The 23,820-nt window shown below is 43.8% G+C and overlaps 2 protein-coding genes across 6 annotated transcripts; both read left to right on the top strand.

The window, feature by feature from the left end:
- Window positions 1-8,849: 8,849 nt before the first annotated feature.
- Window positions 8,850-14,629, top strand: LOC109767838 (factor of DNA methylation 1). Of its 4 annotated transcripts, none has more exons than XM_020326561.3 (9): window positions 8,850-9,061; window positions 9,342-9,383; window positions 10,856-11,032; window positions 11,583-11,764; window positions 12,144-12,293; window positions 12,697-12,927; window positions 13,045-13,268; window positions 13,988-14,033; window positions 14,247-14,629. In XM_020326561.3, exons 3-8 carry the CDS (start codon window positions 10,861-10,863, stop codon window positions 13,992-13,994), a joined length of 966 nt encoding a protein of 321 aa, XP_020182150.1. In that variant the 5' UTR covers window positions 8,850-9,061; window positions 9,342-9,383; window positions 10,856-10,860; the 3' UTR covers window positions 13,995-14,033; window positions 14,247-14,629. The 4 variants fall into 4 exon arrangements, with proteins under 4 accessions (XP_020182150.1, XP_020182151.1, XP_040244956.1 ...); XM_020326562.4 differs by having other exon boundaries at window positions 8,883-9,061; window positions 10,850-11,032; XM_040389022.3 differs by lacking the exon at window positions 9,342-9,383 and having other exon boundaries at window positions 8,883-9,061; window positions 10,850-11,032.
- A 2,380-nt stretch (window positions 14,630-17,009) lies between these two features.
- On the top strand, window positions 17,010-21,222 carry LOC109776222 (uncharacterized). Of its 2 annotated transcripts, none has more exons than XM_045228416.2 (8): window positions 17,010-17,211; window positions 17,891-17,951; window positions 18,331-18,561; window positions 18,651-18,889; window positions 19,344-19,520; window positions 19,680-19,889; window positions 19,977-20,215; window positions 20,944-21,222. In XM_045228416.2, exons 3-8 carry the CDS (start codon window positions 18,336-18,338, stop codon window positions 21,020-21,022), a joined length of 1,170 nt encoding a protein of 389 aa, XP_045084351.1. In that variant the 5' UTR covers window positions 17,010-17,211; window positions 17,891-17,951; window positions 18,331-18,335; the 3' UTR covers window positions 21,023-21,222. The 2 variants fall into 2 exon arrangements, with proteins under 2 accessions (XP_045084351.1, XP_040244953.1); XM_040389019.3 differs by lacking the exon at window positions 17,010-17,211 and adding an exon at window positions 17,237-17,324.
- Window positions 21,223-23,820: the final 2,598 nt, after the last annotated feature.

Genomic DNA, 23,820 nt, shown 5'->3' with positions numbered 1-23,820 from the left:
CAACTTGCCAATTTCTGTCACCGTTCTTTTACTTTGCAATCTTTTACTTTTCGTTCCATATACCAAAATACCAAAAATATTACTTTACATCATCTCTATCAGATCTCACTTTGCAAATAACCGTGAAGGGATTGACAACCCCTTATCGTGTTGGGTGAAAGTTAGTGTTTGTTTGTGCAGGTATTCGGTGACTTGATCATTATCTCCTACTGGATTGATACATTGGTTCTCAAAAGCTGAGGGAAATACTTACTCTACTTTGCTGCATCACCCTTTCCTCTTCAAGAGAAAAACCAACGCAAGCTCAAGAGGTAGCAGATATTTTTCAAATACTCTTCAACATTTTCAAATACTCGTTCAACATTTTTAAAATACTTGTTCAACATTTCTAATACTTCTTCAACATTTTTAAACACTTGTTCAACATTTTAAATTACTCGTTCAACATTTTTCAAATACTTGTTCAACATTTTTTAATACTTATTCAATATTTTTCAAATACTTGTTCAACATTTTTCAAATGTGTTTTGAAGAGTGTCTTTTGTAATATATATATATATAGAGAGAGAGAGAGAGAGAATATTAAAAAGTATAAATAAAAGTACAAAAATAAAAGCAAAATATGAGAGCAGAAAAGAGAAAAAAAACATGCCTTGGTCCCCCGCGTGGCTGGCCCGGCCCATCTGGGGCTGCCCCCGGCGCGAGGGTTGCCCCGCTCTCGCGTAAGGCGACAAATAGGCATGCCGAGCCACAACATGCATAGCAAACTACTCCCCCTGTCCTTGAACGAGTGTACTTTCAACTTTGTTGGAGGGTCAAACTATCTCAAAGTTTGACCGAGTTTGTGCAAAAATATGTCAATGCTTGTGAAACCAAATAGGTATATGACAAAAATATATTTTATCATGAATCTAATGCTACTAATTTGATGGCATGAATGTTGGTCATTGTATAAATATGGTCAAACATAAAAGAGTTTGACTTTTCAACAAAGTTGCAAGTACACTCTTTCAAGGACGGAGGGAGTATGTCGCTCCTATGGCGTACCACCACATGTGACCCGTCATTTAACCCCCCATTACCCTCCGACATAGTAACTGCCTCATTAATGAGATTAGGAATAGTTGTCGTGCCCTGATTACGTGGGCATTGATATGGCAGACTTAAACGCTGAAACACTGATGTGGGCCTCGCCGGAGAGAACTACTTTACCCTTTCTGCCCACTAAAGTCCATTCAACATCTTCCCCTTTGTAAAAAGCAAGCTCTTCTCTACGCCAATTTGGGCCACTATGACCCCAAAGGCAAAAAACCATATCGAAATCTTTCTATGTAACTCTACCTTTGTTGTAAATTTCAAAGCCTACTGATTTGGAAGCAACAGAGAACTTGAACAATCTAAGAGGACGCACCCTAAAACCTTGGGCATAACCACCAAAAGCAGCATGAAGTGCAACACTAACCGTATGAGCATTGAGCTTGAAGGTTGCACGACTGAAATACACCACCAGGGTGAACTCCCTTTGATGAAAGCCAGGGAGAAGACCACCGGATGGCCAAACATGCGCTTAACATCCGCTTGAAAGTCTTTGCCATGATCAAAGTTGAGGGAGAACAATGCCATGGTTGATGAGGAACCAACGTGATAAGTGGCTTCCAGGGTTGGGGTGAGCACTGGCAAGTGGGTGGCCGCCGGGTCTGGGGTGGCCACCGAAGCAAGATCGTCTAGGACCACTGACATCATCCCATCAAATGGCTTGATCTACATCATGTGACACTTTTATGACGATTACTGTTGGGCAATTGATAGAAAAGCGCATAGTTATGACGTTATTCATGGCAACGATCATGTATATAGGCATTTCGCCCGTGACAAGTATACTGATTCCTGCCTGCATCTACTACTATTGCTCCACTTCAAGAGCGCTTCCGCCTCTCTACGTATTAAGTTCATAACGAACAGAGTAATACATGAAGTATGATGACATAATGTAGACATAATAAAGCCAATAAATATGATTAAACCCCGTCGTTTTCTCCTTAGTAGCAATAATATAATACGTGCCTCGCTACCCTTTCTATGACAAGGTGAGGACACCAAAAGATTGAACCCACTACAAAGCACCTCTCCCACTAAAGATAAATCAATATAGTTGGCCAAACCAAACAGATAGATCAGAGAGAAATACAAAGCTATAATAATCATGCATAATAAAGTTCAGAAAAGACTCAATTATTTTCAATGAATAATCTGATCATAAACACACAATTCATCGGATCCCAACAAACACACCGCAAAAGAAGATTACATCGAATCGATCTCCGACGGGAACATTGTATTGAAGATCAAAAAGAGAGAAGAAACCAATTAGCTAATCACTATGAACCCGTATGTCTGTGGTAAACTAGTCACACATCATTGGTGGTGTAGCAAGGATGATGTAGAAGCCCTCCGTGATCGATTCCCTCTTCGGCAGAGTACCGGAAAAAGGCTCCAGATGGGATCACAGAAGAATAGAAGCTTGTGGCAGCGAAAAAATTGTTTCAGGTGTCTCTCTGTTGGTTTGGGGATATATGAGAATTTATAGAAGTGGAATTAGGTCAGACGGAGCCACGTGGGGCCCACAAGGCATTAGGGCGCACCTACCCGCCTAGGGCGCGCCCTCTTGCCTTGTTGTCTCCTTGCTTCTCGTCTGGTCTCCTCCCAAAGCTTCTAGGGTCTCTTATGTCCGGAAAAAACCGTCAAAAAGTTTTGTAACGTTTGGACTCTGTTTGGTACAGATTTTCTGTAAAACCAAAAACAAGCAGAAAACAACAACTGGCACTAGGCACCGAGTTAATAGGTTAGTCCCAAAAATGATATAAAATTGCATATAAAGTATCTAAGATTGATAATATAATAGCATGAAACAAAAAATATAGATATGTTGGAGACGTATCAGTCGTCAAGGCGTCGATGGCGCCTAGCGGCCGTCTCCGTGGTGGTAGCAAGGTCAGGATCATTGTGGACCCATTCCGGCACCACGTCCATCTTGGCGAACGCAGAACGGTGACCGACATCGCGCCGGTCGTACCTCATCTACTGCCTCGCCGCGTGCTCCGCCTCGGATAGCATGACCCAAGAGCAGGAGGCACCGCCATAATCGCCTCCTCCGAGGAAGTGGAGGAAGCGGCCACGCGCCTTCATGATCGCGGGCGGCAACTCCTCCTTTATCGGGCGACGCTCGCGACGTGGTGCCGACGAGGACCCGTCAATCCGCATGTAGCAGCTGTGCGGCGGGGGTGATGCCAGCACGTCCTTGATGCAACAAAGGTGTTGGGGAATGTTGGCTCCTTCACGCGCCCGTCGATGTGGAGGCCGCGGTTGCACAGTGGGGACGAGGTTCTTCTTTCACCTGCCGGAGTGGGGATGTCGGCTCTCGCTCCACGCGAATGCGCCTCGGGGACGGTGGCTCCTCTTTCACACGCGCCGAAATGGTGGCGCCAGGCCCATCTGACGAAACGAGCACTCAGTCATGATCTTCATCCGCCAGAGCCGTCTCTGATAGGAAACGAGGCCACCGTTGTGGCTCCTGGTCCTCCTCGTCGCCGAAGAGCCCGCCGTCGTGGATGCTCATTATCCCGGTGAGGGCAGTGATGCTATGATCCGTGATCCGAACATATGTCGTGATTCGAGGGTCCGCATTGGAGATGGCCTTAAGAGCAACTCCGATGCGCTGATTTGAAGGAAATATGCCCTAGAGGCAATAATAAAGTTATTATTTATTTCCTCATTTCATGATAAATGTTTATTATTCATGCTAGAATTGTATTAACCGGAAACATAATACTTGTGTGAATACATAGACAAACAAAGTGTCACTAGTATGCCTCTAGACTAGCTCGTTGATCAAAGATGGTTATGTTTCCTAGCCATAGACATGAGTTGTCATTTGATTAACGGGATCATATCATTAGGAGAATGATGTGATTGACTTGACCCATTCCGTTAGCTTAGCACACGATCGTTTAGTATTCTGCTATTGCTTTCTTCATGACTTATACATGTTCCTATGACTATGAGATTATGCAACTCCCGTTTACCGGAGGAACACTTTGTGTGCTACCAAACGTCACAACGTAACTGGGTGATTATAAAGGTGCTCTACAGGTGTCTCCGAAGGTACTTGTTGGGTTGGCGTATTTCGAGATTAGGATTTGTCACTCCGATTGTCGGAGAGGTATCTCTGGGCCCACTCGGTAATGCACATCACTTAAGCCTTGCAAGCATTGCAACTAATGAGTTAGTTGCGGGATGATGTATTACGGAACGAGTAAAGAGACTTGCCGGTAACGAGATTGAACTAGGTATTGAGATACCGACGATCGAATCTCGGGCAAGTAACATACCGATGACAAAGGGAACAACGTATGTTGTTATGCGGTCTGACCGATAAAGATCTTCGTAGAATATGTGGGAGCCAATATGAGCATCCAGGTTCTGCTATTGGTTATTGACCGGAGACGTGTCTCGGTCATGTCTACATAGTTCTCGAACCCGTAGGGTCCGCACGCTTAACGTTTCGATGACAGTTATATTATGAGTTTATATGTTTTGATATACCGAAGGTTGTTCGGAGTCCCGGATGTGATCACGGACATGACGAGGAGTCTCGAAATGGTCGAGACATGAAGATTGATATATTGGAAGCCTATATTTGGATATCGGAAGTGTTCCGGGTGAAATCGGGATTTTACCGGAGTACCGGAGGGGTTACCGGAACCCCCCGGGGGTTAATGGGGCATAGTGGGCCTTAGTGGAGATGAGGAGAGGCGGGCAGGGCAAGGGCCGCGCGCCCCTCCCCCCTAGTCCGAATAGGAAAAGGAGAGGGGGGCGACGCCCCCCCTTTCCTTCCTCTCCTCCACCTCTTTCCCCCTTCTCCTATTCCAACAAGGAAGGGAGGGAGTCCTACTCCCACCGGGAGTAGGACTCCTCCTGGCACGCCTCCTCCCTGGCCGGCCGCACCTCCCCCCTTTGCTCCTTTATATACGGGGGCAGGGGGGCACCCCAAGGACACAACAATTGATTGTTTGATCTTTTAGCCGTGTGCGGTGCCCCCCTCCACCATAGTCCACCTCGATAATACTGTAGCGGTGCTTAGGCGAAGCCCTGCGTCAGTAGAACATCATCATCGTCACCACGTCGTCGTGCTGACGAAACTCTCCCTCAACACTCGGCTTGGTCGGAGTTTGAGGGACGTCATCGGGCTGAACGTGTGCTGAACTCGGAGGTACCGTGCGTTCGGTACTTGATCGGTCGGATCATGAAGACACACGACTACATCAACCGCGTTGTGCTAACGCTTCCGCTTTCGGTCTACGAGGATACGTGGACAACACTCTCCCCTCTCGTTGCTATGCATCACCATGATCTTGCGTGTGCGTAGGAATTTTTTTGAAATTACTACGTTCCCCAACATGATTCATACGGACACGTGCTTTGTCCGCCTTTTGTCCATTTGGGTCTGCCGCCCGCTCGTCGTCTGCCCTGTTTATGGTTTGGGTCGGTAGTGCGCCTAACGCGCTGACTCATATTCACCCGCGCGAGCGGCTTGACGTTGTTTTTCAAACAAAATACACAAAATTTACATAGTTTCACAAGCAAACAGATATAACATAGTTCCACAACCCAAATAAATATATCATAGTTTACAAGCTGAATAAAAATTAGATTATGTCAAATACATTTTAAAAAAGATACATCTATTGGTTGCCAACATGAGCCCACATATGCTCAACCAAATCATCTTGCAGCTGAATGCGAGTTTCCCAATCACGCGTTTGATGATGAAATTGGGTCAATTGTGCAAACGTTGCCCCTCCTCCATGCTCAGGCACAACATTGTCACCCTGGAACCGAAACACTTGATCGTGGATACGTTCTGGACGCTCATCCTCTACGATTATATTTACATGATCACACAAGCAACCATCACCTCCCACAACTTCTTGGTGCTCCAAGTTCTAGCAGGATACCGAACGATGCCCCATCGAGATTGCAGAACACCAAAGGTATGCTTGACATCCTTCCTAGAACTCTCTTGCTCTTGGGCAAATCTTCTCCTCTTCTCTCTGATAGGGTTGGAGGTTGTCTTCACAATATTGGTCCACTGAGAAGAGATACCATCAGCTAGGTAGCATCCTTTGTTGTAGTTGTGGCCGTTGATGTTAATATTCACCGTCGGACAGTTGTCACACGTCCATTTTGCATCATGTTTTCATATCGATGTTTATTGCATTATGGACTGTTATTTCAGTTTATAATACAATTCTTATGCCTTTTCTCTCTTATTTTGCAAGTTTCACATGAAGAGGGAGATTGCAGGCAGCTGGAATTCTAGACCGGAAAGGGCTATATCGGAGACACCTTTTCTGCACAACTCCAAATGACCTGAAATTGATGGAGATTTATTTTGGAATATATAAAAATATTGGTGAAAGAATCAATAGAAGGGGGGCGACCAAGCAGCCATAAGCCTGGGGGCGCCCTGAGCTTGTGGGGCCCCTGGCGGGCCTGCGAAGCTGCGAAGCCCATCTTCTGCTATATGATGCCATTTGACCTAGAAAAAATCATAAGAAAGGTTTCGGGACGAAGCGCCGCCGTCTCAAGGTGGAACCTGGCAGGAGCACTATTGCTCTCCAGTGGAGCGATTCCGCCGGGAAAACTTCCCTCCGGGAGGGGGAAATCAAGACCATCATCATCACCAATCGAAGCCATTGCATTTGGTGCATTGGTTTGAGTTCTCCACGGTGGTACGTGGAAGTGAAGTTGAGAAGCTTGTTACTCTTGGGTGTTTGGGCACCCTATAGCTTTCCTCTTGGGTGCCTTGGTGCCCTAGACGGTTGGTGTTCTCGGAGCTCAATCATTGTGGTTTAAAGCTTCGGGCAAGCGTCAGGGTCTCCAATTAGGTTGTGGAGATCGCCCCGAGCAATTTGACGGGTACCGGTGACCGCCCCCAAGGGTTGCCAAAGTTTACGGGTTCGGTGACCGCCCCCAAGGGTTGCCATTTGTACGGTTTAGATGACCGCCCTCAAGGGTCCCTTAGTGGAATCATGGCATCTTGCATTGTGCAAGGGCGTGAGGAGATTACGGTGGCCCTAGTGGCTTCTCGGGGAGCATTGTGGATCCACACCGCTTCAAACGGAGGTTAACATCCGCAAGGTGTGAACTTCGGGATGTATCGTCGTCTCCGCGTGCCTCAATTATCTTTTATCCGAGCCCTTTACTTATGCACTTTACTTTTGTGATAGCCATAGTGTTTCATGTTACATATCTTGCTATCACATAGTTGTTTATCTTACTTGGTGCACATAGGTGAGCCTAATTATTTTAGGTTTTGTTCTTGACAAATTAAACGCTAGTTTTATTCCGCATTTGTTCAAGCCTAAACCGTAATTATTTTAAAGTGCCTATTAACCCCCCCTCTAGATGATATCCACGATCTTTCACTTGACATGGCTCCTATATTGTCCTTCCCAAGCAAATGGCTCCTATACTGCCCTTGCCAAGCAGAAGGGCAGTTCTTCCACTCCCAGTGCATGCAGTCTATGCTGACAAGCGTCCCCGGGAAGCCCCTGCTAGCATTCATCGCCAACAAGCGGGCTGTATCTTCGCCATTTGACTCTCTCAAGTACTCAGGGCCAAACACTGCAATCATAGCCTTGCAGAACTTGTACATGGATTCTAGGCACGTAGACTTGCTCATATGGACGTACTAATCAATTAGATCACTGGACACTCCGTATGCAAGCATCCGAATAGCTGTAGTGCATTTCTGATAAGAGGAGAAGCCAATCTTTCCAAGGGCATCCTCCTTGCGCCCTAGATACTTATCATATCCGACCACCCCTCCTGAATATGATTGAAAACATGCCTAGCCGTACGGAAATGACGCCGAAATTGGTGATGTTTGAAGAGCGAGCTGGGTGTCTCAAAATAGTCCTTCCAAAGAAGAAAATGGCCACTCTCTCGGTTGAGATTCAACGCCAGAGTGTGCCCCGGAACAACGGTCGTTGCCTTCTAAGGTGGTCATGGACGACCGACACGACAGCCACCATCTCCTCATCGTCCGATGAGGAATCATCGGAGTTGCAGAGGAAATTGTGAAAAAAAACTCGTCGACGGAGTTCATTTGTACCTTGGGGCAAACTGTCGAACAGCTTGCGGGCGTCGTCGAAGAAGCTGACTGGCGAAGAGATGTGCGCCTCCCCTGCACCAGGTAGCTGGCCTAGCGGCGTCCGACGAGCGTGGCAGTGGCAGACGAAGGAGCTGGCCGAGGGCGCGAGGGGCGACTTCGTGCTCGCGGCCACGTCAGACGGTGGGGGGAAGCTGTGGTGGCCCGCGGCGAGGCGATGGTGGCGGCGACGTGGGAGGTGGCAGCATGTGGGGGAGGTGTATGGGCGCAGACTGCTGGCAGGGGCACCGGAATTAGGCGGCGACGGCAGCGAGGTGGGGCAGGCGAGGGCTTACTGTCAATAGGGGGGGAAAATGACATATGTGCCATTGACTGGCGGGCCAGGTGGAGAAGTAGGCGGGCGTTGTGCGTGTCCGTTTTATGTCCGCGAGGATGCAAATGAGGTCTAAATTTGACGAGTAATAGGTCGCCTGACGGATGAAAAGCGAACACGCGTTCGTTTTGGGTTGGTGTGTTGGATTAATTTTTCTGTTCACGACAACTCAAATAAACACGCGTGGACTAAATGAGTTTTTGGAGTTGCTCCCACCGCCGCCGCGTGAGATATTTGTCGGCCGTGCGCGGCGTTCCCTCTCTCACGAAAAGAAGTACCCCGTCTCTTGGAACGTCCCGTCAAGCTGCGCACACCGCCCTCTCTGCCCACTACTAGTACTCCTGGAGTACTACTCTCTCTCACCTTAGTTGTTTCCTCCTGCCCTGCCGTCCCGTCGCCATTATTCCCCCGGCCCGGCCGCCCCCCTCCTCCCGCATTCACCAACCCATCCAAGAAAACGAAGAAAACAAGAAACTCCAAAGCTCTCTAGTCTTTGCCGTGAGCAATCGACAGAGGTACTAGAATCCATCCGGTTGGTTGCAGATTCGACTGATGTTTTCCGTAGCAGGCATTTTTTTTCCTGAGATTGTTCCGTATTTTTGGACCTCCTTTTCGGTTGATCTTGTTTTGCTCTGTTCTTCGTGGTTCCATCCCATTCGTTTCGTTCTTGGTCACCGCAGATTTCTGCCTGCATTTCTTACTGAAGCTACATTCCAGTTTTGTAGTAGTATGCTGCAATACTCGCCTACTCCCCTTTCTGTCCTTTGTTGACCTGCTTGATTTTCCCCTTTGCAGATCTGTTGCATCCAATAAATCGGTGCTACCACTCCTGCTTAGGTGACGTTTTCCCTGCAATTTGTTCGTATTTTTTCTATCATCAGAGAAACACCATATTTCTGGGATGGGGGAATTTTGATGTAAGCTGTAACTATTGCTGTTTCTAGAAGAGGTAAAATAAAGAAGCACACATTGTGTTATCCCTATTCCTCTCTTAGTACTTGGTACATCAACGTAAACATTTCCGGGAAACATAAAAACCTGCTACTCAGCTAAAAGAAGGGCTCTTGGACAACACTGTAAATCTACAATAAAACAGATTCGACACGGAAACATCACATATAACTAGAGCACTTGGTACACCTGCCATTTTTTCTTCTCAAGTATGTGTGCATGTCGAACTGATTTGTGGTTACAAGATGCTCCCGAGAATCTTTTAAGCCTTTTGGCTTTGGATTGTAAACCTATTCATTAATCGATAAAGCCCCCAACTTTCCCACACAAAAAAGTATACGTGCATATCGATTCGTCTAACTGATCATTTACCTGCCATTTTAGGGCGCCCAATTGCATTTTCTCTGTTACAACTCTTTTAAAATCATTACATGAGTACGCCTCACCGTGTGATGTGCAATCCAATTGTATGCTCTGACTTATTCAGAAATCGACATGATGTTTTCCTTTTCCTCTGGTTAACCGGTAATGACAGAGTTTTCAGTTTAATTTTTATTTCCATGTCTGGTGTCTCCAGTTAGCACTTCATACAACACAAATACAAATTCGAGTTTTATTTTCCTAGGTTCCGATTTTCATTGCCGTTCTTAATTTAATGTAATGTAATTTCGAAGTTGATCCTAGTAGGGACTTTAAATTTGATCATGTCTTATGGTTGACATTTGTCACTAATTTGATCTTTCATGCCCACACATATACATTTTTTAAAATTCTTTCATATGTGGTTGAAACTATTTCTATTTAGCAAAATAATTCAGGGAAATCAGGAGTTCTCTGTATCAAGATTTAGATTTGCATTTATTATTATGATTTTTTTTAATTATCAGAACATTTATTTGGGTGCACATTTATCGATTTACAAGTATGTTGACTTCATGCATGGTTTAGATTCCAGCTAATACTATTTATTTTTCCTTTTATATTTGGAATATGCAGACAAATGGGTTAGTAAAACTAAGATTTATGAACAAGAAATGACACCTTGGATAATACTTCAGTTACCTTTATTTTGCTCTTTAGGTAATTCATTGGCAACTGGCAGTTGTTATTTTGGCACCTCATGAACTTGTACCAAAGAAAGTTTGTGTGGATGAAGAATAAAAGTACAGAAAGGAAAAGAAAGTGCCATCTCATTAAATTTAGTGGAATAATGATACTTAAATTCTGAGGACAGTAAAGATTGTGTACTGCTTCTAACCCCTGACCACAGATGTATGGTTACTGGTTTCCACAATAATTGGTTGATAAATTAAACCCAAATGGATCTATATTCTGATATTTTATAGGTCCAGTTGCAGGCTATATGGCTGAGACGGGAGGCGCACGTTGTTTGCATGCAAGCCTTGATGTGTTGGCTTCTGATGTTCACTCCAGGCTGGAGTTCCACAAGAGTGCCTATACGGACTACGCCGGCATCAACAATGCGCTTCACTGGGTCATGGAGGAAAAAGCAAAGCTTCAGCTACAACAGAATGGTAAAAACTCTTGTGTTTTAGTAGGAATTTTCATATCCTTTAGTATGTAATAATAACCGTCTAGGTGATAACTTTGAAGTGCTCGTAATTTCTACATAAGAAGATCGTATCGCAAGAGATGAATTCTGTTGCCATGACATAATAGGATCATCAGAAACACAGTACTCCCATCTGCTTGTTAAAAAATATGTTTTGTGCATGGACATGGTCTCTGCTAGGCAACTTTTCTATGTTTGTCACATGAATTTGTTAATACAAATTTGAAAATTTGTGATATAATAAATGCATTTTCTCTTACTGGTCTAATAGTATTAGTTTCAAAATACGATACTAAATAAGTTTTGACATGGTGAGTCACAGTTAGAAATGTTTTGACTGTACACTTTCTAGGATGTCATCTAATTACGACGGGGCGAGTAGTTTACTACCTTAAGCTATACAAAAATAATACCGATACTTCACACTTGAACTTTTATTGTCAGCCAAACCAAAAGATAATCCTAAAAAACTAAACTGAGCTCTGTTCTATTCTTTTTGGTACTGTGAACAGCTGTCACTGAAAAGGACAAACTGATCACTGAAAAGGACAAACTGATCGCTGAACTGAAAACAAGGAATGAAGAACAGGCAGCAGAGATTGAATCTCTAAAGGAAGAGCTGGAAGTAAGGGAGTCAAGCCATGTACTATTAGCACTGCAGGGAAGTGGTCTTCAGAGTAGCCAGTCTGGAAGAGTGAGTATTTTTCCTTGGAGCAATTGGAAATCACATTTTGATTGCTAATCCTTGCTGTGTTGAATGAATTAGAGGGACACTACCTCTGTTCAGATTGCAGATTACAGTATAGCATCTTGATCGTTCTTTTGTTTATGGATTTTTTATCAGATCTTCAGTTTATTAGCTGCAGTTGATCTATGTGGATCTTTATTTGCAGTAGTGCTGTCGAGTAGTTACATTTCATTGGATTGACTGGTAAACTAGTATAGTGATCATTGTCTTATTCTTATTTGGAGTCATTGATCTTGGTGATTTAACAAAGTACAAAATTTTCCACTTTATTGTGTACGTGTGTTTGTCAGCGCCATGTAATACCCTGATGAATCTTTATGCACAGAATAAACGGACACGAGAATCTGATGGCAACGGTGAAGTTGCTGATGAGCATGGTGTTATGGACAATCCTGATCAAGATGATCAAGGTTTAAGCACTGAGCTTGAGAATGCTAAAAAGGAACTTTCTGATATCCACTCTAAGCTGATCAAGGTTCGGTCACCCTCTGCTGACATTAGATTCTGCATGCATTCTGATCATTACTTTTTGAACTTTTTTTATATGGCAAACAGTGGGGAAAAGCCCCACTGCAGTTTTTATTAATAATAACTAGAAGCAGTAAAGTGTACAAGACGATAAGCAGAGTTAACCCAGAGAGCTTAATAAATGAATAAAGACCTAATAAAAGAAAGAAAATAATATAAGACGTTTCAGGTGATACCTACTTAAAAAAAAACTGAAAATCCTTGTTGAAGTTACTCAGCCATTCTTTGGAAAGTGTGGAATGTTTGCTCGTAGCTCTATGGCCAACCATGGCTTGTTTGGTCACACTATTTTAACTGTTCTGTTGAAAAATGAACACGAGGTGGGATATTGAAAATTTCTTGTGCTCCAGGGATTCATGGATATTGGTGCTACTTCAACACGGAATGTTGCAATAAAGAATATAGGCGAATTGAGCTACAAGCCGTTCCAACAGGCATGCCTTAAGAAGCTGCCTCCAGAAGAAGCTTCGAAGAAAGCTTCTGAGTTGTACAACTTTTGGCAGAAGCAGCTGCTGAACCCAGAGTGGAATCCCTCCAAAACTGTCATGGAGAAAGGTAACCCTAAGGAAGGTATCTCTAAGGTACTACTGCACCATCTTGTCTGAACCTCAAAGTTCTTTTACAGACCATAGCCTGCGTTCCTTATCATTTGGTGGAGATGATAATTTATGAGATTTTACTATTATTTGTGTGATTAGGAGATTGATGTCGATGATGCCGATCTGCTAAAGCTACGTGCTGAATGGGGTGAAGACGTGTACAAGGCTGTGGCGAATTGTTTGGTGGAAATCGAAAAATGTGGCAGGCTGACGGACAGAACCATCATACCCGTGATTTGGGATCAAAAGGAGGACAGGACAGCCACTCGCAGTGAAAGTGTTGAGTACATGTGCAGCCAAGTGAGGCGTCTGAGAACTCGCAGGTATGACAGTACGAGCTTAACATGTGTTTTCAAGTAAGAATCTTCTGCTTCTTATAGATTGTCCTTTGATATTTGGCTAGAATCTTTTTTGTGTATAATTTAAAACAGAAACATTAGTACTGATTGGAACGCCATAATGGTATTCATAGTTTTTGATGCTTGTGAGAAATGGCAATGCAAACTAGTAGGAGTATCTCTTAGGAGCTGAGAAAGCCAAACATTTTTGGCCTTCTAATACATAATAAATAGATCTCGCATGATTTATAGTAGCCGATTTGTATTAAGTGAAAATATTATATGAACCTATGTGTACATTTACCCCTCCATGAGTTTGTAGACTTTTGTGCTTCCAGAAATTTTGCCGAAAATCACAATGTTATAAAAATGTTAAATTTAGGTACATGTAACAAATTTTGAAAAAAAAGAACCATATGTGCTCTGTACAAAAGATGAAGATAAGAACATGTCTTTGCTACGTAATTTGGTACCTCCTGTTTCCTTGTACAGTACACATAATCACATTCTTCAATGAATATTTGTACATGCACCTAAATTATTTCGTGCAGTACCATGAGTGTTTGAGATCTTTTGATACAAACACTTGAATAAGTTAATATGAATGAGCCCACTCTCATAAAACATAAAATTTGATTTGATAAAATTAGATTATATATAGTACCCATTAAATATATTTTGAAGACTTGTCTGGATGTATGCAGGAACTGACTTTGCAGGCGCAAGGCAGGCTGGTGGAAGAACATGGAGGTGATTTACTGTTCTTTGAATCGCTTTAATGTGAGATCCTAGAAATTCTGGACTTTATAAATTTTGAGAAGGCAATTTTCTGAAGGAAAAACATGAACATGGCTGATGTTGCATGAAAAAATATTAAAATTAAACGAATACATATGATGGTAACCTCTATAACAGTACAGTCATAATTGCCTTAGCTGACATCTTATCCTGTTTTCTGACTAGGTCTGTCGTATCGACTCCATTTTGGAAACAGGGGCAGTAGAAGTAGCAAACCTATGGTGAGAACTGAAGACTGGAGGAGTCTCATTTTGTCGAAGAACGAAACCGCAGCTGATCGTATGGCAGAACATTGTCATGATCTGTGTGTTATGTGATCGTTTAGTACTGCCTAACTACGAACCTTAAAATAGATTAACGCAAGCAGCCCTTTTGACCACCGTATTTTAGCTGTCCTCTTAGTTTCAGTGTTCTCCTGGACTCTCCGGCAGCAATTCAGCGGCACCTACATTACTTTGAACTGTAAAGCTTGCTGATGAGGGGAACTTTTGCATCGTTGCACTGTCGTGCTGCACTGCAAACGCAATATATTAAACTAGCCTTTTAAATTGTCTCTTGCCTGTTTTATTGTTTGTCTAACCTGGCCATTTTTTGAGCAAACACATTTCGGCAACTGGCCTGGTAAATCTACTTAGTTTTTGACCGCGACGACGATGATGTTACGATGGCCCACAAAATCACAACTTCAGTAAAATAAACGCTTAAAGTTTCAACTCTGAAACTGGATGAGCAAGCGACTGAGAAAATCACAAGTTTCAAAGATTAAAACTTGAAACTTCCTGTGTCCTTGTGTGAGATCCAACCACTATGAATCTGAGGTAAACGGGTGGCAGGGAAGGGCTGGGTAGGTGTGTGCTCCCGCACCTGTGTGCCCATATGAATTTTCGAGAACTTAGGGCAATTGCAATGCTCATCATCAAAACAGGTATCACTAAATGTTCGTTTGCTCCTGCACCTGCGTGCCCATATGAATTTTTGAGAACTTAGGGCAATTGCAACGCTATCATCAAAATAGATAGCACTAAATGTTCGTTTGCTCCCGCACCTGCCTGCCCATATGAATTTTCGAGAACTTAGGGCAATTGCAACGCTGATCATCAAAACAAATATCACTAAATGTTCGTTGTCATGCCCGGACTTCCCATGGACAGGATAGAGGCGGAGGACATCCAACCAATGTCACCAAATAAAAAGCAGACACTGGTCTGGTGCGTCGTTGGCCTCCACGTCCAATGCCTCGAAGAGGTGGTTTCGCTCCGCCTTGTTCACGCGGAACAACCGCCTCTCGCATCGGATGGTGCAGGCGCTGCACACGGTATCGAGCGCCGCCCGTTGCTTGTCCATGATGCTCGGGTCCATCGTGACCATGGTCCGACGGCTTGGCCGGACGCCTGCTCCCCTGCGATCTAGTACTCTGCCAGCCAGTGCCCCTCGAGGAGCTGCAGGTTGTATCACTGCTCCTCCTGCAGTAGCCACAACATGGACACCGACAATGCATGTTTCTCCTGCTCCACATTCTCCATCACCCGGTTGTAGTGTTATTTCGCTTGAAGCAGGGTGAACCTGTCAACCGGTGGCTCATGCACCGACGTGGGCGCCTGCTCCTCCTTCTCTGCTTCCTTCGTCGTCTCGTCCTCCTCATCGGAGCTCGACTTATGAGAGGTCTGAGGCTGTCCCGCCGAAATGCAGGTCGTGCGTGGGGATTCCCACGCATGCACCTCGACCACGACTTCGTGGCGGCGTCATGACGACAATTTCTTTCACCACCCAGGATGGGTCCCGACCATTGCGACAACGGTGGCCGCAGGAGGAAGGGGTGGTGCGCCGACGTCTCGAACGAAGGGAGATGAGGCTCGAAGGGGTAGGGTTTTGTGGCATCGTTGGCTTGCTTTAAATAGCGGGCGCCCGGGCAGTCGGGCCGTGGCTTGAATGCGGGTGCTCGGAGTTGGCTTCTCGTTTGCCGCATCGGCCGGTCAACCGTCTTGAATGTGGTAGGAAGCCATCCCATCGTCCCGCACGATCATGTTCTCTCTGAACCAGCATGAATGCGGCGGGGAGAGCGAGCGGACGTGGCGGGAGAGGCGGAGCGGCGACTTGAATGCGGGAGCCCGGAGTTGGATTCTCATTTGCCTCACCGGTGTGAATGCCAGCCGGCTTCGGTACGGTAGAAAGTTGTCCCATTGTCTTGTTCAGTCAAGTTCGTTCTAAACCGGCATGAATGCGACACGGCTTGCAAGCGGACGTGTCGCGAGAGGTGGGAGGTTTTTTTTGGACATGGGCCCATGTTGTTGAAGGCATATGCAGCAGAGGATCGGACAACTGCAAAGATCCCTACGTTTGGTTCCGGTTTGTGGAATTTTGGACGGCCACACCGGTCCGGGCATTTTTAATGACCGGTGCTGAATGACAAAAAAATATTCAGACTGTTCAATCCAGATATTTTGGAGGCCATTTGGTGGAGTTGTCCTTATGAAACAGTAGGATCACCTATATCTATACCAATATAAAAAGACCCAAAGAGGCAGATTTAATTAATCTCGGCCATCAAATCATGTCAATCCAACGACCTAGACTGCTTCAATGTCGAGCGCTCAACATGTTTAGCGTGTAGTTAATTTCATGTCAAATATAGTGTTAATCACATAATAACACGCAAATAATATCCTACTCCCTCCATTTCTAAATATTTGCCTTTTAGAGATTTCAACAAGTGACTATATACAAAGCAAAATAAGTGAATCTACACTCTAAAATATGTCTATATACATCCGTATATGGTAGTCCATTTGAAATCTCTAAAAAAAAATATTTAGGAACGGAGGGAGTACTTAATATCTGCATGCATTTAATATATTTTCAAATTACACATTGACTAGTTTTTAAAAATGTGACTAGCATAAAGCTCCTTTGCAGTACACAGAAGACCCCGCCCGTTGCCTGCCTAGTGGTGCGAAGCGTGCCTGGCACGTGCGGCGCAGCCGGCTACATCCCTCGGGTCTCGTCCTCTACTCCTCTCCCCCGTTGCAACGGCGCCCTTCAGCTCCTCTCACGCCATTCCGTTTCCGTCCCCTCCTTGGTATTCTTCCTCCCATGTGCTGATGCGCGAGAAGGGAAAAGCCCCGAAGCTCCGGTACCGCATCCCCCCCCCCCCCCCCCCCCCCCCTCCCCTTGCTATTCCCGTTCGTTCTCTGTGCTCCGGTACCGCGTTCGTTCTCTGATTCCAGTTCGCAGTTCTAGAGGAGGGTAACGATTTTTCTTTTCCCCTCCATGTGTATTCTCGTCGCCTCCGTGTTCTTGTTTGTGCTTGAGCCTCCGTGGACGTTTCTTTGTGGATTCCTGACAGGGCTGAAGGGAGGTTCTTGTCTGTGTGCCAAGAGCCTTTGCTCTCGGTTCGTCAAAATTTCCCACTTCTTGTGTTGTCCTTCTTTCTTGGAGGGGAGGAAAGGACTGGAGCACGGTGTTTCCCCCTTACCCAGTCCTTCGCCCGCGCAATTTGGTCTCTTTTTGCAGGTTCCGAACAAATATTTATTCCGTAACTTGTGTTTTCAACTCTCTTATTTCGCAATCGGAAGCCTAAATTTGTGATTTTGGGATGCATGCCCGGAAGAACAGTTTTCGATCTTGCAACCTTTTTTTGTGCGTCCTTTTCGGAAGTTGGAGGAAATGTGTTGTTGCTCTGTTTCCTGGGTTTCTTCCTGGATCATCCCCATCCTATTTTGTTCGTAGATTCGAAATTCAGTTTTTGTGTTGCCTAAAGCCCTAAACCCCTTCAGTCTTTCAGTCACCTAATCCATTGTTCCCCTCTGCAGATCAGTTTGAGGCCGGGCCGGCGGTAGTGGAGGCAGCATCTTGGCTGAACCATTTGTAAAGGTGAGGTTTTTTCCTCATCATCTTGGATTGCATGAGCGCATGGCTGTTCCTTCACCTTGGGTGATATAGCACTTGTGTGTCTGTTTCCTGTGTTTTCCCAATCATAAGTGTGAGCTGAATATGAGGAACATGCCAAGGGGGGCGATTTATGAACTTTAATGAGAGGGGTGTCTTGTGCTTATTTTCCTATGATGGGTGTTTCTTATCCATTCTGTTGCTATGTTCATAATGCATATCAATGAGCTATTTTGGTTCATAGAAGCACTTTTAGTTACAAAAACTAAGCCACAGGTAACCACCACAGCAACACTAGCACTGGTAGTATAATGTGGTGTGAGGTGACTATGTTTGTGATATTCTGTTAGCCATGAACTTGCAGGCTACATGGCAAACAGCAGAGGAAGGGATGTCTCTATTGATGCTTTGACTTCAAAGCTTGAATCCAAGATATACTACCATAGGGATGCCGCTGTCGAGTACCTGGATATCAAGACTATAGTTGATAAAGTTGTAGAAGAAAAGAATAAGCTCTTGGCTGAGAACACCGAATTCCTGAATACTATTGATAAGGTCGTGGAAGAAAAGGAAAAACTCCAGCATGATCATGAAGGTCTGTGAACTTTCATGTTGTTTGAGTTCTGATTCTAAACTAGTTTTGTTAGGATCCTGATGTTTGATGTTGCCCTCATTTGGTGGCAGTGATTAATGAGCTGGTGGCACCAATGGAGAAGCAGCTTGAAATGGTAAAGAAGGAGCTTGAAGAAGTAAAATATGAGCATGTGGCAGCAAAGGAGGAGCTTGCTGTGGCAAAAGAGCAACTTGCTCAGAAGAACAAAGAGCTGAAGGTTCTAAGGAAGAAGCTTCAGGAGAGTGAAGCCATGCACACTCAACATGAGCAACAAATTGGAAGTGCTTCTGAGCCTGCTCGTTCCAAAATGGTAAACACTAAAAGCCATTTACCACAACCATTTAGAATTTGGAGCTTCGGTGGCCTCATAATTTTAATCTTGCAACATCATCAGCCATTCACCACAACTATTTAGAATTTGGAGCCTCTGACTTAATTGTTCATTTTCTAGATGCACTAACACCTTAATGGTTTTCTATTACTCTATAAACTGACTACCTCTGAACCTTTCCATGTGTTTAGTTTTTTAGCTAGTATTCTACCAAAACCGATGAAATATCTCTCTTGTGTAGAATCATTGGCATAAATGCAATGAACAATCATGGAGCACAGAATTTCCTCTGTTTTATTTATGTAGTTTTTTCATTCTTAAACATTGTCGAACTTCTAAGCTGATTCTCTGTCCTTGATAGAATAGCCTCATGTTCGGTATTTTTTCTTGTTGGTCTATGTTTATGATTATAGGAGTCTCTCTGTGTAAGCAGGTAACAAGATTATCACATACACGGGCTATCCTGCTCCAAGGATCATCGGACAATGACATAGACAGACATCGCTGTAAAAAACAGAGGTCCTATCCGCAGGTGCCAAATAACCCAACTGCTGGCCAGCATTCAGGCAGAGATGACGACCAGGAGGTGGTCAGACAAAAGCTGATCAAGGTTTTCTCATACAAACTTGAACTAAATACTGCATACATTCTAGATCCGTGATCTTGCAGTGAGCATATGCATATACGTTACATATATAGGTGCTAAATTTGTAAATTTGAGGTGTGTGAGAGCTGGTTGATTGATGTTATATCCAAATTGATATTTCAGCGGTTCTCTGAAATTGATGCTGGACAGTCAATTGGGATAAAGAAAATGGGGAAATTAAATGAGAAGCCATTCCGGGATGCTTGTGCTGTCAAGCTGGCTCCTAAATATGCTGGTGCGAAATCTTCTGAACTGTACGCACTGTGGCAGGAACTACTCGATAGTCCAAACTGGGAACCCTTCAAGTCTGTAATAGTTGATGGCAATCATCAGGTAACTCGTTTACTGACCGTTGTAACTTCCAGCATGTGCTTCATCAGTTCCTAAGGTTAACAGATTTTGTGTGGCTTACGTGACTAGGAGGAGGTCATAGATGTTGATGATGATAAGTTGCAAGGACTGAAGCTGTCATGGGGAGAAGGCCCCTACAATGCTGTCATTAGTGCATTGGTTGAGAGGAAAGAGTACAACACTGATGGAACAGGTGATGCCTTCGATCTATGGAACTATAAGGAAGGGAGGAAGGCCACTCTTGGGGAGTGTGTCGACTGTATCTTGGACAATGTAAAGAAACTCAAGCGGGTCCATCTGACATACAGGTATGGTGTCGGTGATTATGAACTTGTTACAGCCTTGGTAGATGCATCTTGCTAATTCTGTTGTGTATTTTTTTTATATGTGCATGTCATGGATCCTTGTTGGAGCATCAGAATTTGTGTTTCAGTTGTGGGCTTGTGGCAGTCACATGTGTCGCGGTCACTGCTTTTGCCTTAAGCATTAGCTTATCTTTAATCATTCAAGGCATCAAAATGTTACTTATTACCATTTGTTAGATTCATGCATATTCTGTTTAGACATCCAGTGTGCTCTGCTGAACTCTGTGTGTTAATGAAAAGTTAGTCAGGAAAACACTTCATTTCAAAAATATGTTTAGCCACCCTAAAGGGGAGACGACTATTTGGTATTTATCCTGCTCAGTAAAATAGGACAGTGTTTGTGTCGCTGCCGGGCATGATGACTAGGTGGCTGAAACAACACAACTGACACAACTAAATTTGAATTGCTCATCTGAAATTTCGAGATTCCTTTTAGTGCGGTTTTAACTCAGAAAGGAAGCGGCATGTGGAATCGAAAGGAAGCAGCACGCAGACCTTGCCTCCTCTGATCTAAAACTCAAAACATGACACGTCTATGCAAATATGCATGGTGGATTTCTCTTACATTATCAAAACTAGAAACATATTTATCCTTGAGATTGAGTTTCTACATTGCCACTGTTTTCCGCGCCGAGCTCATGCTTACGGTTTGTTCCTGGCTTCTTGCGCAGGTCGAGGAGAACAATGTGTGCTGCCACTGCGAGCATGCATGACCCAGTCAAAGATCTGTCGGCAGCAAGTAATGAATGAAGTCATCAGATGTCCAACACTAGCAAGCATGGAAGGAAGCCATGATCTTAGCAGGCTTTTATTTTGCGTCTGATTAAAACTCTGGTGTATCAATATGCTGCTGCTTTGGTGTTACCTTGGTTTCAACTTCTGACAAGAACTCTGATGCATGAATATGTTACTGACTTTGGTGCCATTTTCATTTCATGCTTCTTCTTCAATGTTCTAGTGTTCTCCTTCTTGGAGTGGCTTTTCTTTCTGTTTGATACCTGGTGAGTGAAGAATAATAGCTTGGTCTCAGAATGCTAGTGCGCCCTTGGTTTATTTGACTACGGCGGTAACATTGCTGTCTAGATTGTGGAGTGTATCTGAAGGACCTCTTCTTCTGTAGTCTTTAGACACACCGGTGGTTACTGCTGAATTTCGTCTGTGTGTGTGCGTGTGTGAAATTAATATAGAAGCCTCTCTTTATTGAAAAATATTATCATCATGCATTGTACTAGTAGGCAATAAGTTTTTCTATATCATTGTAGACAATAAAGTTTGTGTCAGGGCCTTTACTCTTGCTGCGTGTACACCATCAAACGATTAAAACTGGTGAAGAATTCATTAGACCTTTGCTCGCTGATCCATACATGTCCACATGGATGTTATGGCCAACATAATTTATGCTCGTAAATACCACTTCCCCCGTTTCAAAATAATTTAAGTTCTAGCTTTCTCTTAAACTTCTTTAAGTCTGACCAAACCCATAGAAAAATATATTAACATATAGAACACCAAATTAGTGCCATGAAATTACTTATAAATTATATTTTCATATTATGTGTGTATGGTGATGGTGTTGTTGATCTTAGCATATTTTCCTATGTGATTTATGACCAAACTAGAACTTCAATTATTTTAAAATAGAGGTAGTAAAATACAAATCACCAAAAATTGAGATAGCATAGGTGAGGCGAGATTTACTACATTTTTGGGTTAGAAAAGCGGCACACCCGCTAAATCCATCTGCTATTTCAAGGTGGGCTAAGTCATAAAAAAGGCTACAATTGATTTTGACTGATCTTGACTGTGAGGTGGGCACAAGTGGCGCGTCGCTTGCATCCCTAGTGTAAAGGACCTTGAGTGGAAAGTACAGTGAAAACAAAGAAGTAGTCTGATAAAACAAGGTGGGTGAAGAAGTAGCCTATGGAGTTGGATGTAATTTCTGGTATTTCTCGAGTGAGTTCTTTTTTCACATGTTTCGATGACTTTCCAAATCACTTCCACATTTATGTATGAAAGTACACTTAAATTTATATGGTTGTGCGAAACCATGTTTTATGTGTGGTGTTAAAAAAAGAATCATATTAGCAAATATAGTTTGGTACTATGTTATTTCACACAAAAAAAACTCATCGTTCCCCAATACTCTACTAGTCACATTAAGTTGCATAGGCTGAACTTTATGTCTAACTCTGCATTGGCTCTAATATTGTCAAACGTACAAAACAAATCCCAAATTTATAAACATTTCTATTCTAGACCGTTCACTAACCTCAATGAGGGTTTCATTATTGTGGTTTCCAAGCATAGTGGTTCTACTAACGTGGTTGCCACATGGATTTGAGGTGCAAATTCATTGATAGTACAATGTGGGTGAAGAAGAAAAGGTAGCTAATGAAAACTTTAGAGTTTGTAGATACATGCCTTGTAAACATTAAGGAAAAAATAAGAATTTTTTGAAACTTTTTTTTTTCTAATTTGGGATCATGGGAACATGCGATGAATGAGACCACCGGATATATTCTCCCCTGTTCCGAGGCGCACGCGTAGTGTGAGCAGCGGCGTCGCCGGCGTTCGGCCGCGAGAGAGAGAGAGAGAGAGAGAGAGAGAGAGAGAGAGAGAGAGAGAGAGAGAGAGAGAGAGAGAGAGAGAGAGAGAATAGAGGAGGGGGGAGCACGGGGGAGAGTGAGAGGGCCGGGGGAGGTGCGTGTCGACGTCCAGAGAGGCCAGAGCGTCGAGGGGGAGGGGCAGGCAGGCAGGTGGCATGGCGCCCTCGCGCGCGCGCCGTGCCCTCCCTCGCCTCTGCCTTCTGGCAGAGGTTGGGGATTACTAGCACGGGCCAGCACAGTGCTGGGCCGACAAAGTGGCAGGCCAACAGTGCCAGGTAAGTCAGCCTAGGTTAGTGTTTTCCTATTTCTTTCTGTTTTTCTAATTATTTGACTCTGTTTTGATTTAGTTTTCAAACTAAACCATTTTATATGCTTCTGAAAATAGTTATGTGGTTAGATGTAAAATATCTAGAACCACATATAAAGTTTCAGAATTATTGAATATATATTTAATATATAACAAATATAAATCCAATGCAAATATTTACTGAATTAACTCGAATGCCCAAAATAAATATTTCTGAGCTCCCAAAAAATATTGGTTTGAATTTTACCTCTTGCCAGTATTTTCAGAGAAAAACAGGAACATTTTCTTGGACTTATTTGAAGAAATTTTTATCTTGATCATTTAAAAAAATGATTTTTGAGGCTTTCAAATATCCCCATTTCAAATTTAGTTGAGATTTAAACATGATGCAAACATGACTAGCTAGACTGGAGCATTACCAGAAGCTAGGGATATCACAACTCGCCCCCACTAAACAAGAATCTCGTCCCGAGATTCAAGCGTAGGGTAAAAGGAAGAGGGGACTCAAACTATCACAATCTTCATTATCCAAGTGCCCTTCTCAAAGATGTTGATTATTGCATCATATTGATCCTGACGTCTTTGCTTTCGAGATCTTCATCCAACATGATGACGACAGAAAGAAACTCTACAGG

Source organism: Aegilops tauschii, chromosome 5, assembly GCF_002575655.3.
Source record: "Aegilops tauschii subsp. strangulata cultivar AL8/78 chromosome 5, Aet v6.0, whole genome shotgun sequence".
Classification (NCBI taxonomy): domain Eukaryota; kingdom Viridiplantae; phylum Streptophyta; class Magnoliopsida; order Poales; family Poaceae; genus Aegilops; species Aegilops tauschii.
Note: the sequence above shows the minus strand (reverse complement) of the source record. Positions and strands in the feature narration are given on the sequence as shown.

Coding starts and splice junctions, on each gene's coding strand:
- LOC109776222 (XM_045228416.2), top strand. CDS start 18,336: ATGGCAAACAGCAGAGGAAGGGATGTCTCTATTGATGCTTTGACTTCA. Junction 18,562..18,650: donor ACTCCAGCATGATCATGAAG/GTCTGTGAACTT, acceptor ATTTGGTGGCAG/TGATTAATGAGCTGGTGGCA. Junction 19,890..19,976: donor TAGTTGATGGCAATCATCAG/GTAACTCGTTTA, acceptor TTACGTGACTAG/GAGGAGGTCATAGATGTTGA.
- LOC109767838 (XM_040389021.2), top strand. CDS start 10,532: ATGACACCTTGGATAATACTTCAGTTACCTTTATTTTGCTCTTTAG. Junction 10,578..10,849: donor ACCTTTATTTTGCTCTTTAG/GTAATTCATTGG, acceptor TTATAGGTCCAG/TTGCAGGCTATATGGCTGAG. Junction 11,765..12,143: donor AGAGTAGCCAGTCTGGAAGA/GTGAGTATTTTT, acceptor CTTTATGCACAG/AATAAACGGACACGAGAATC.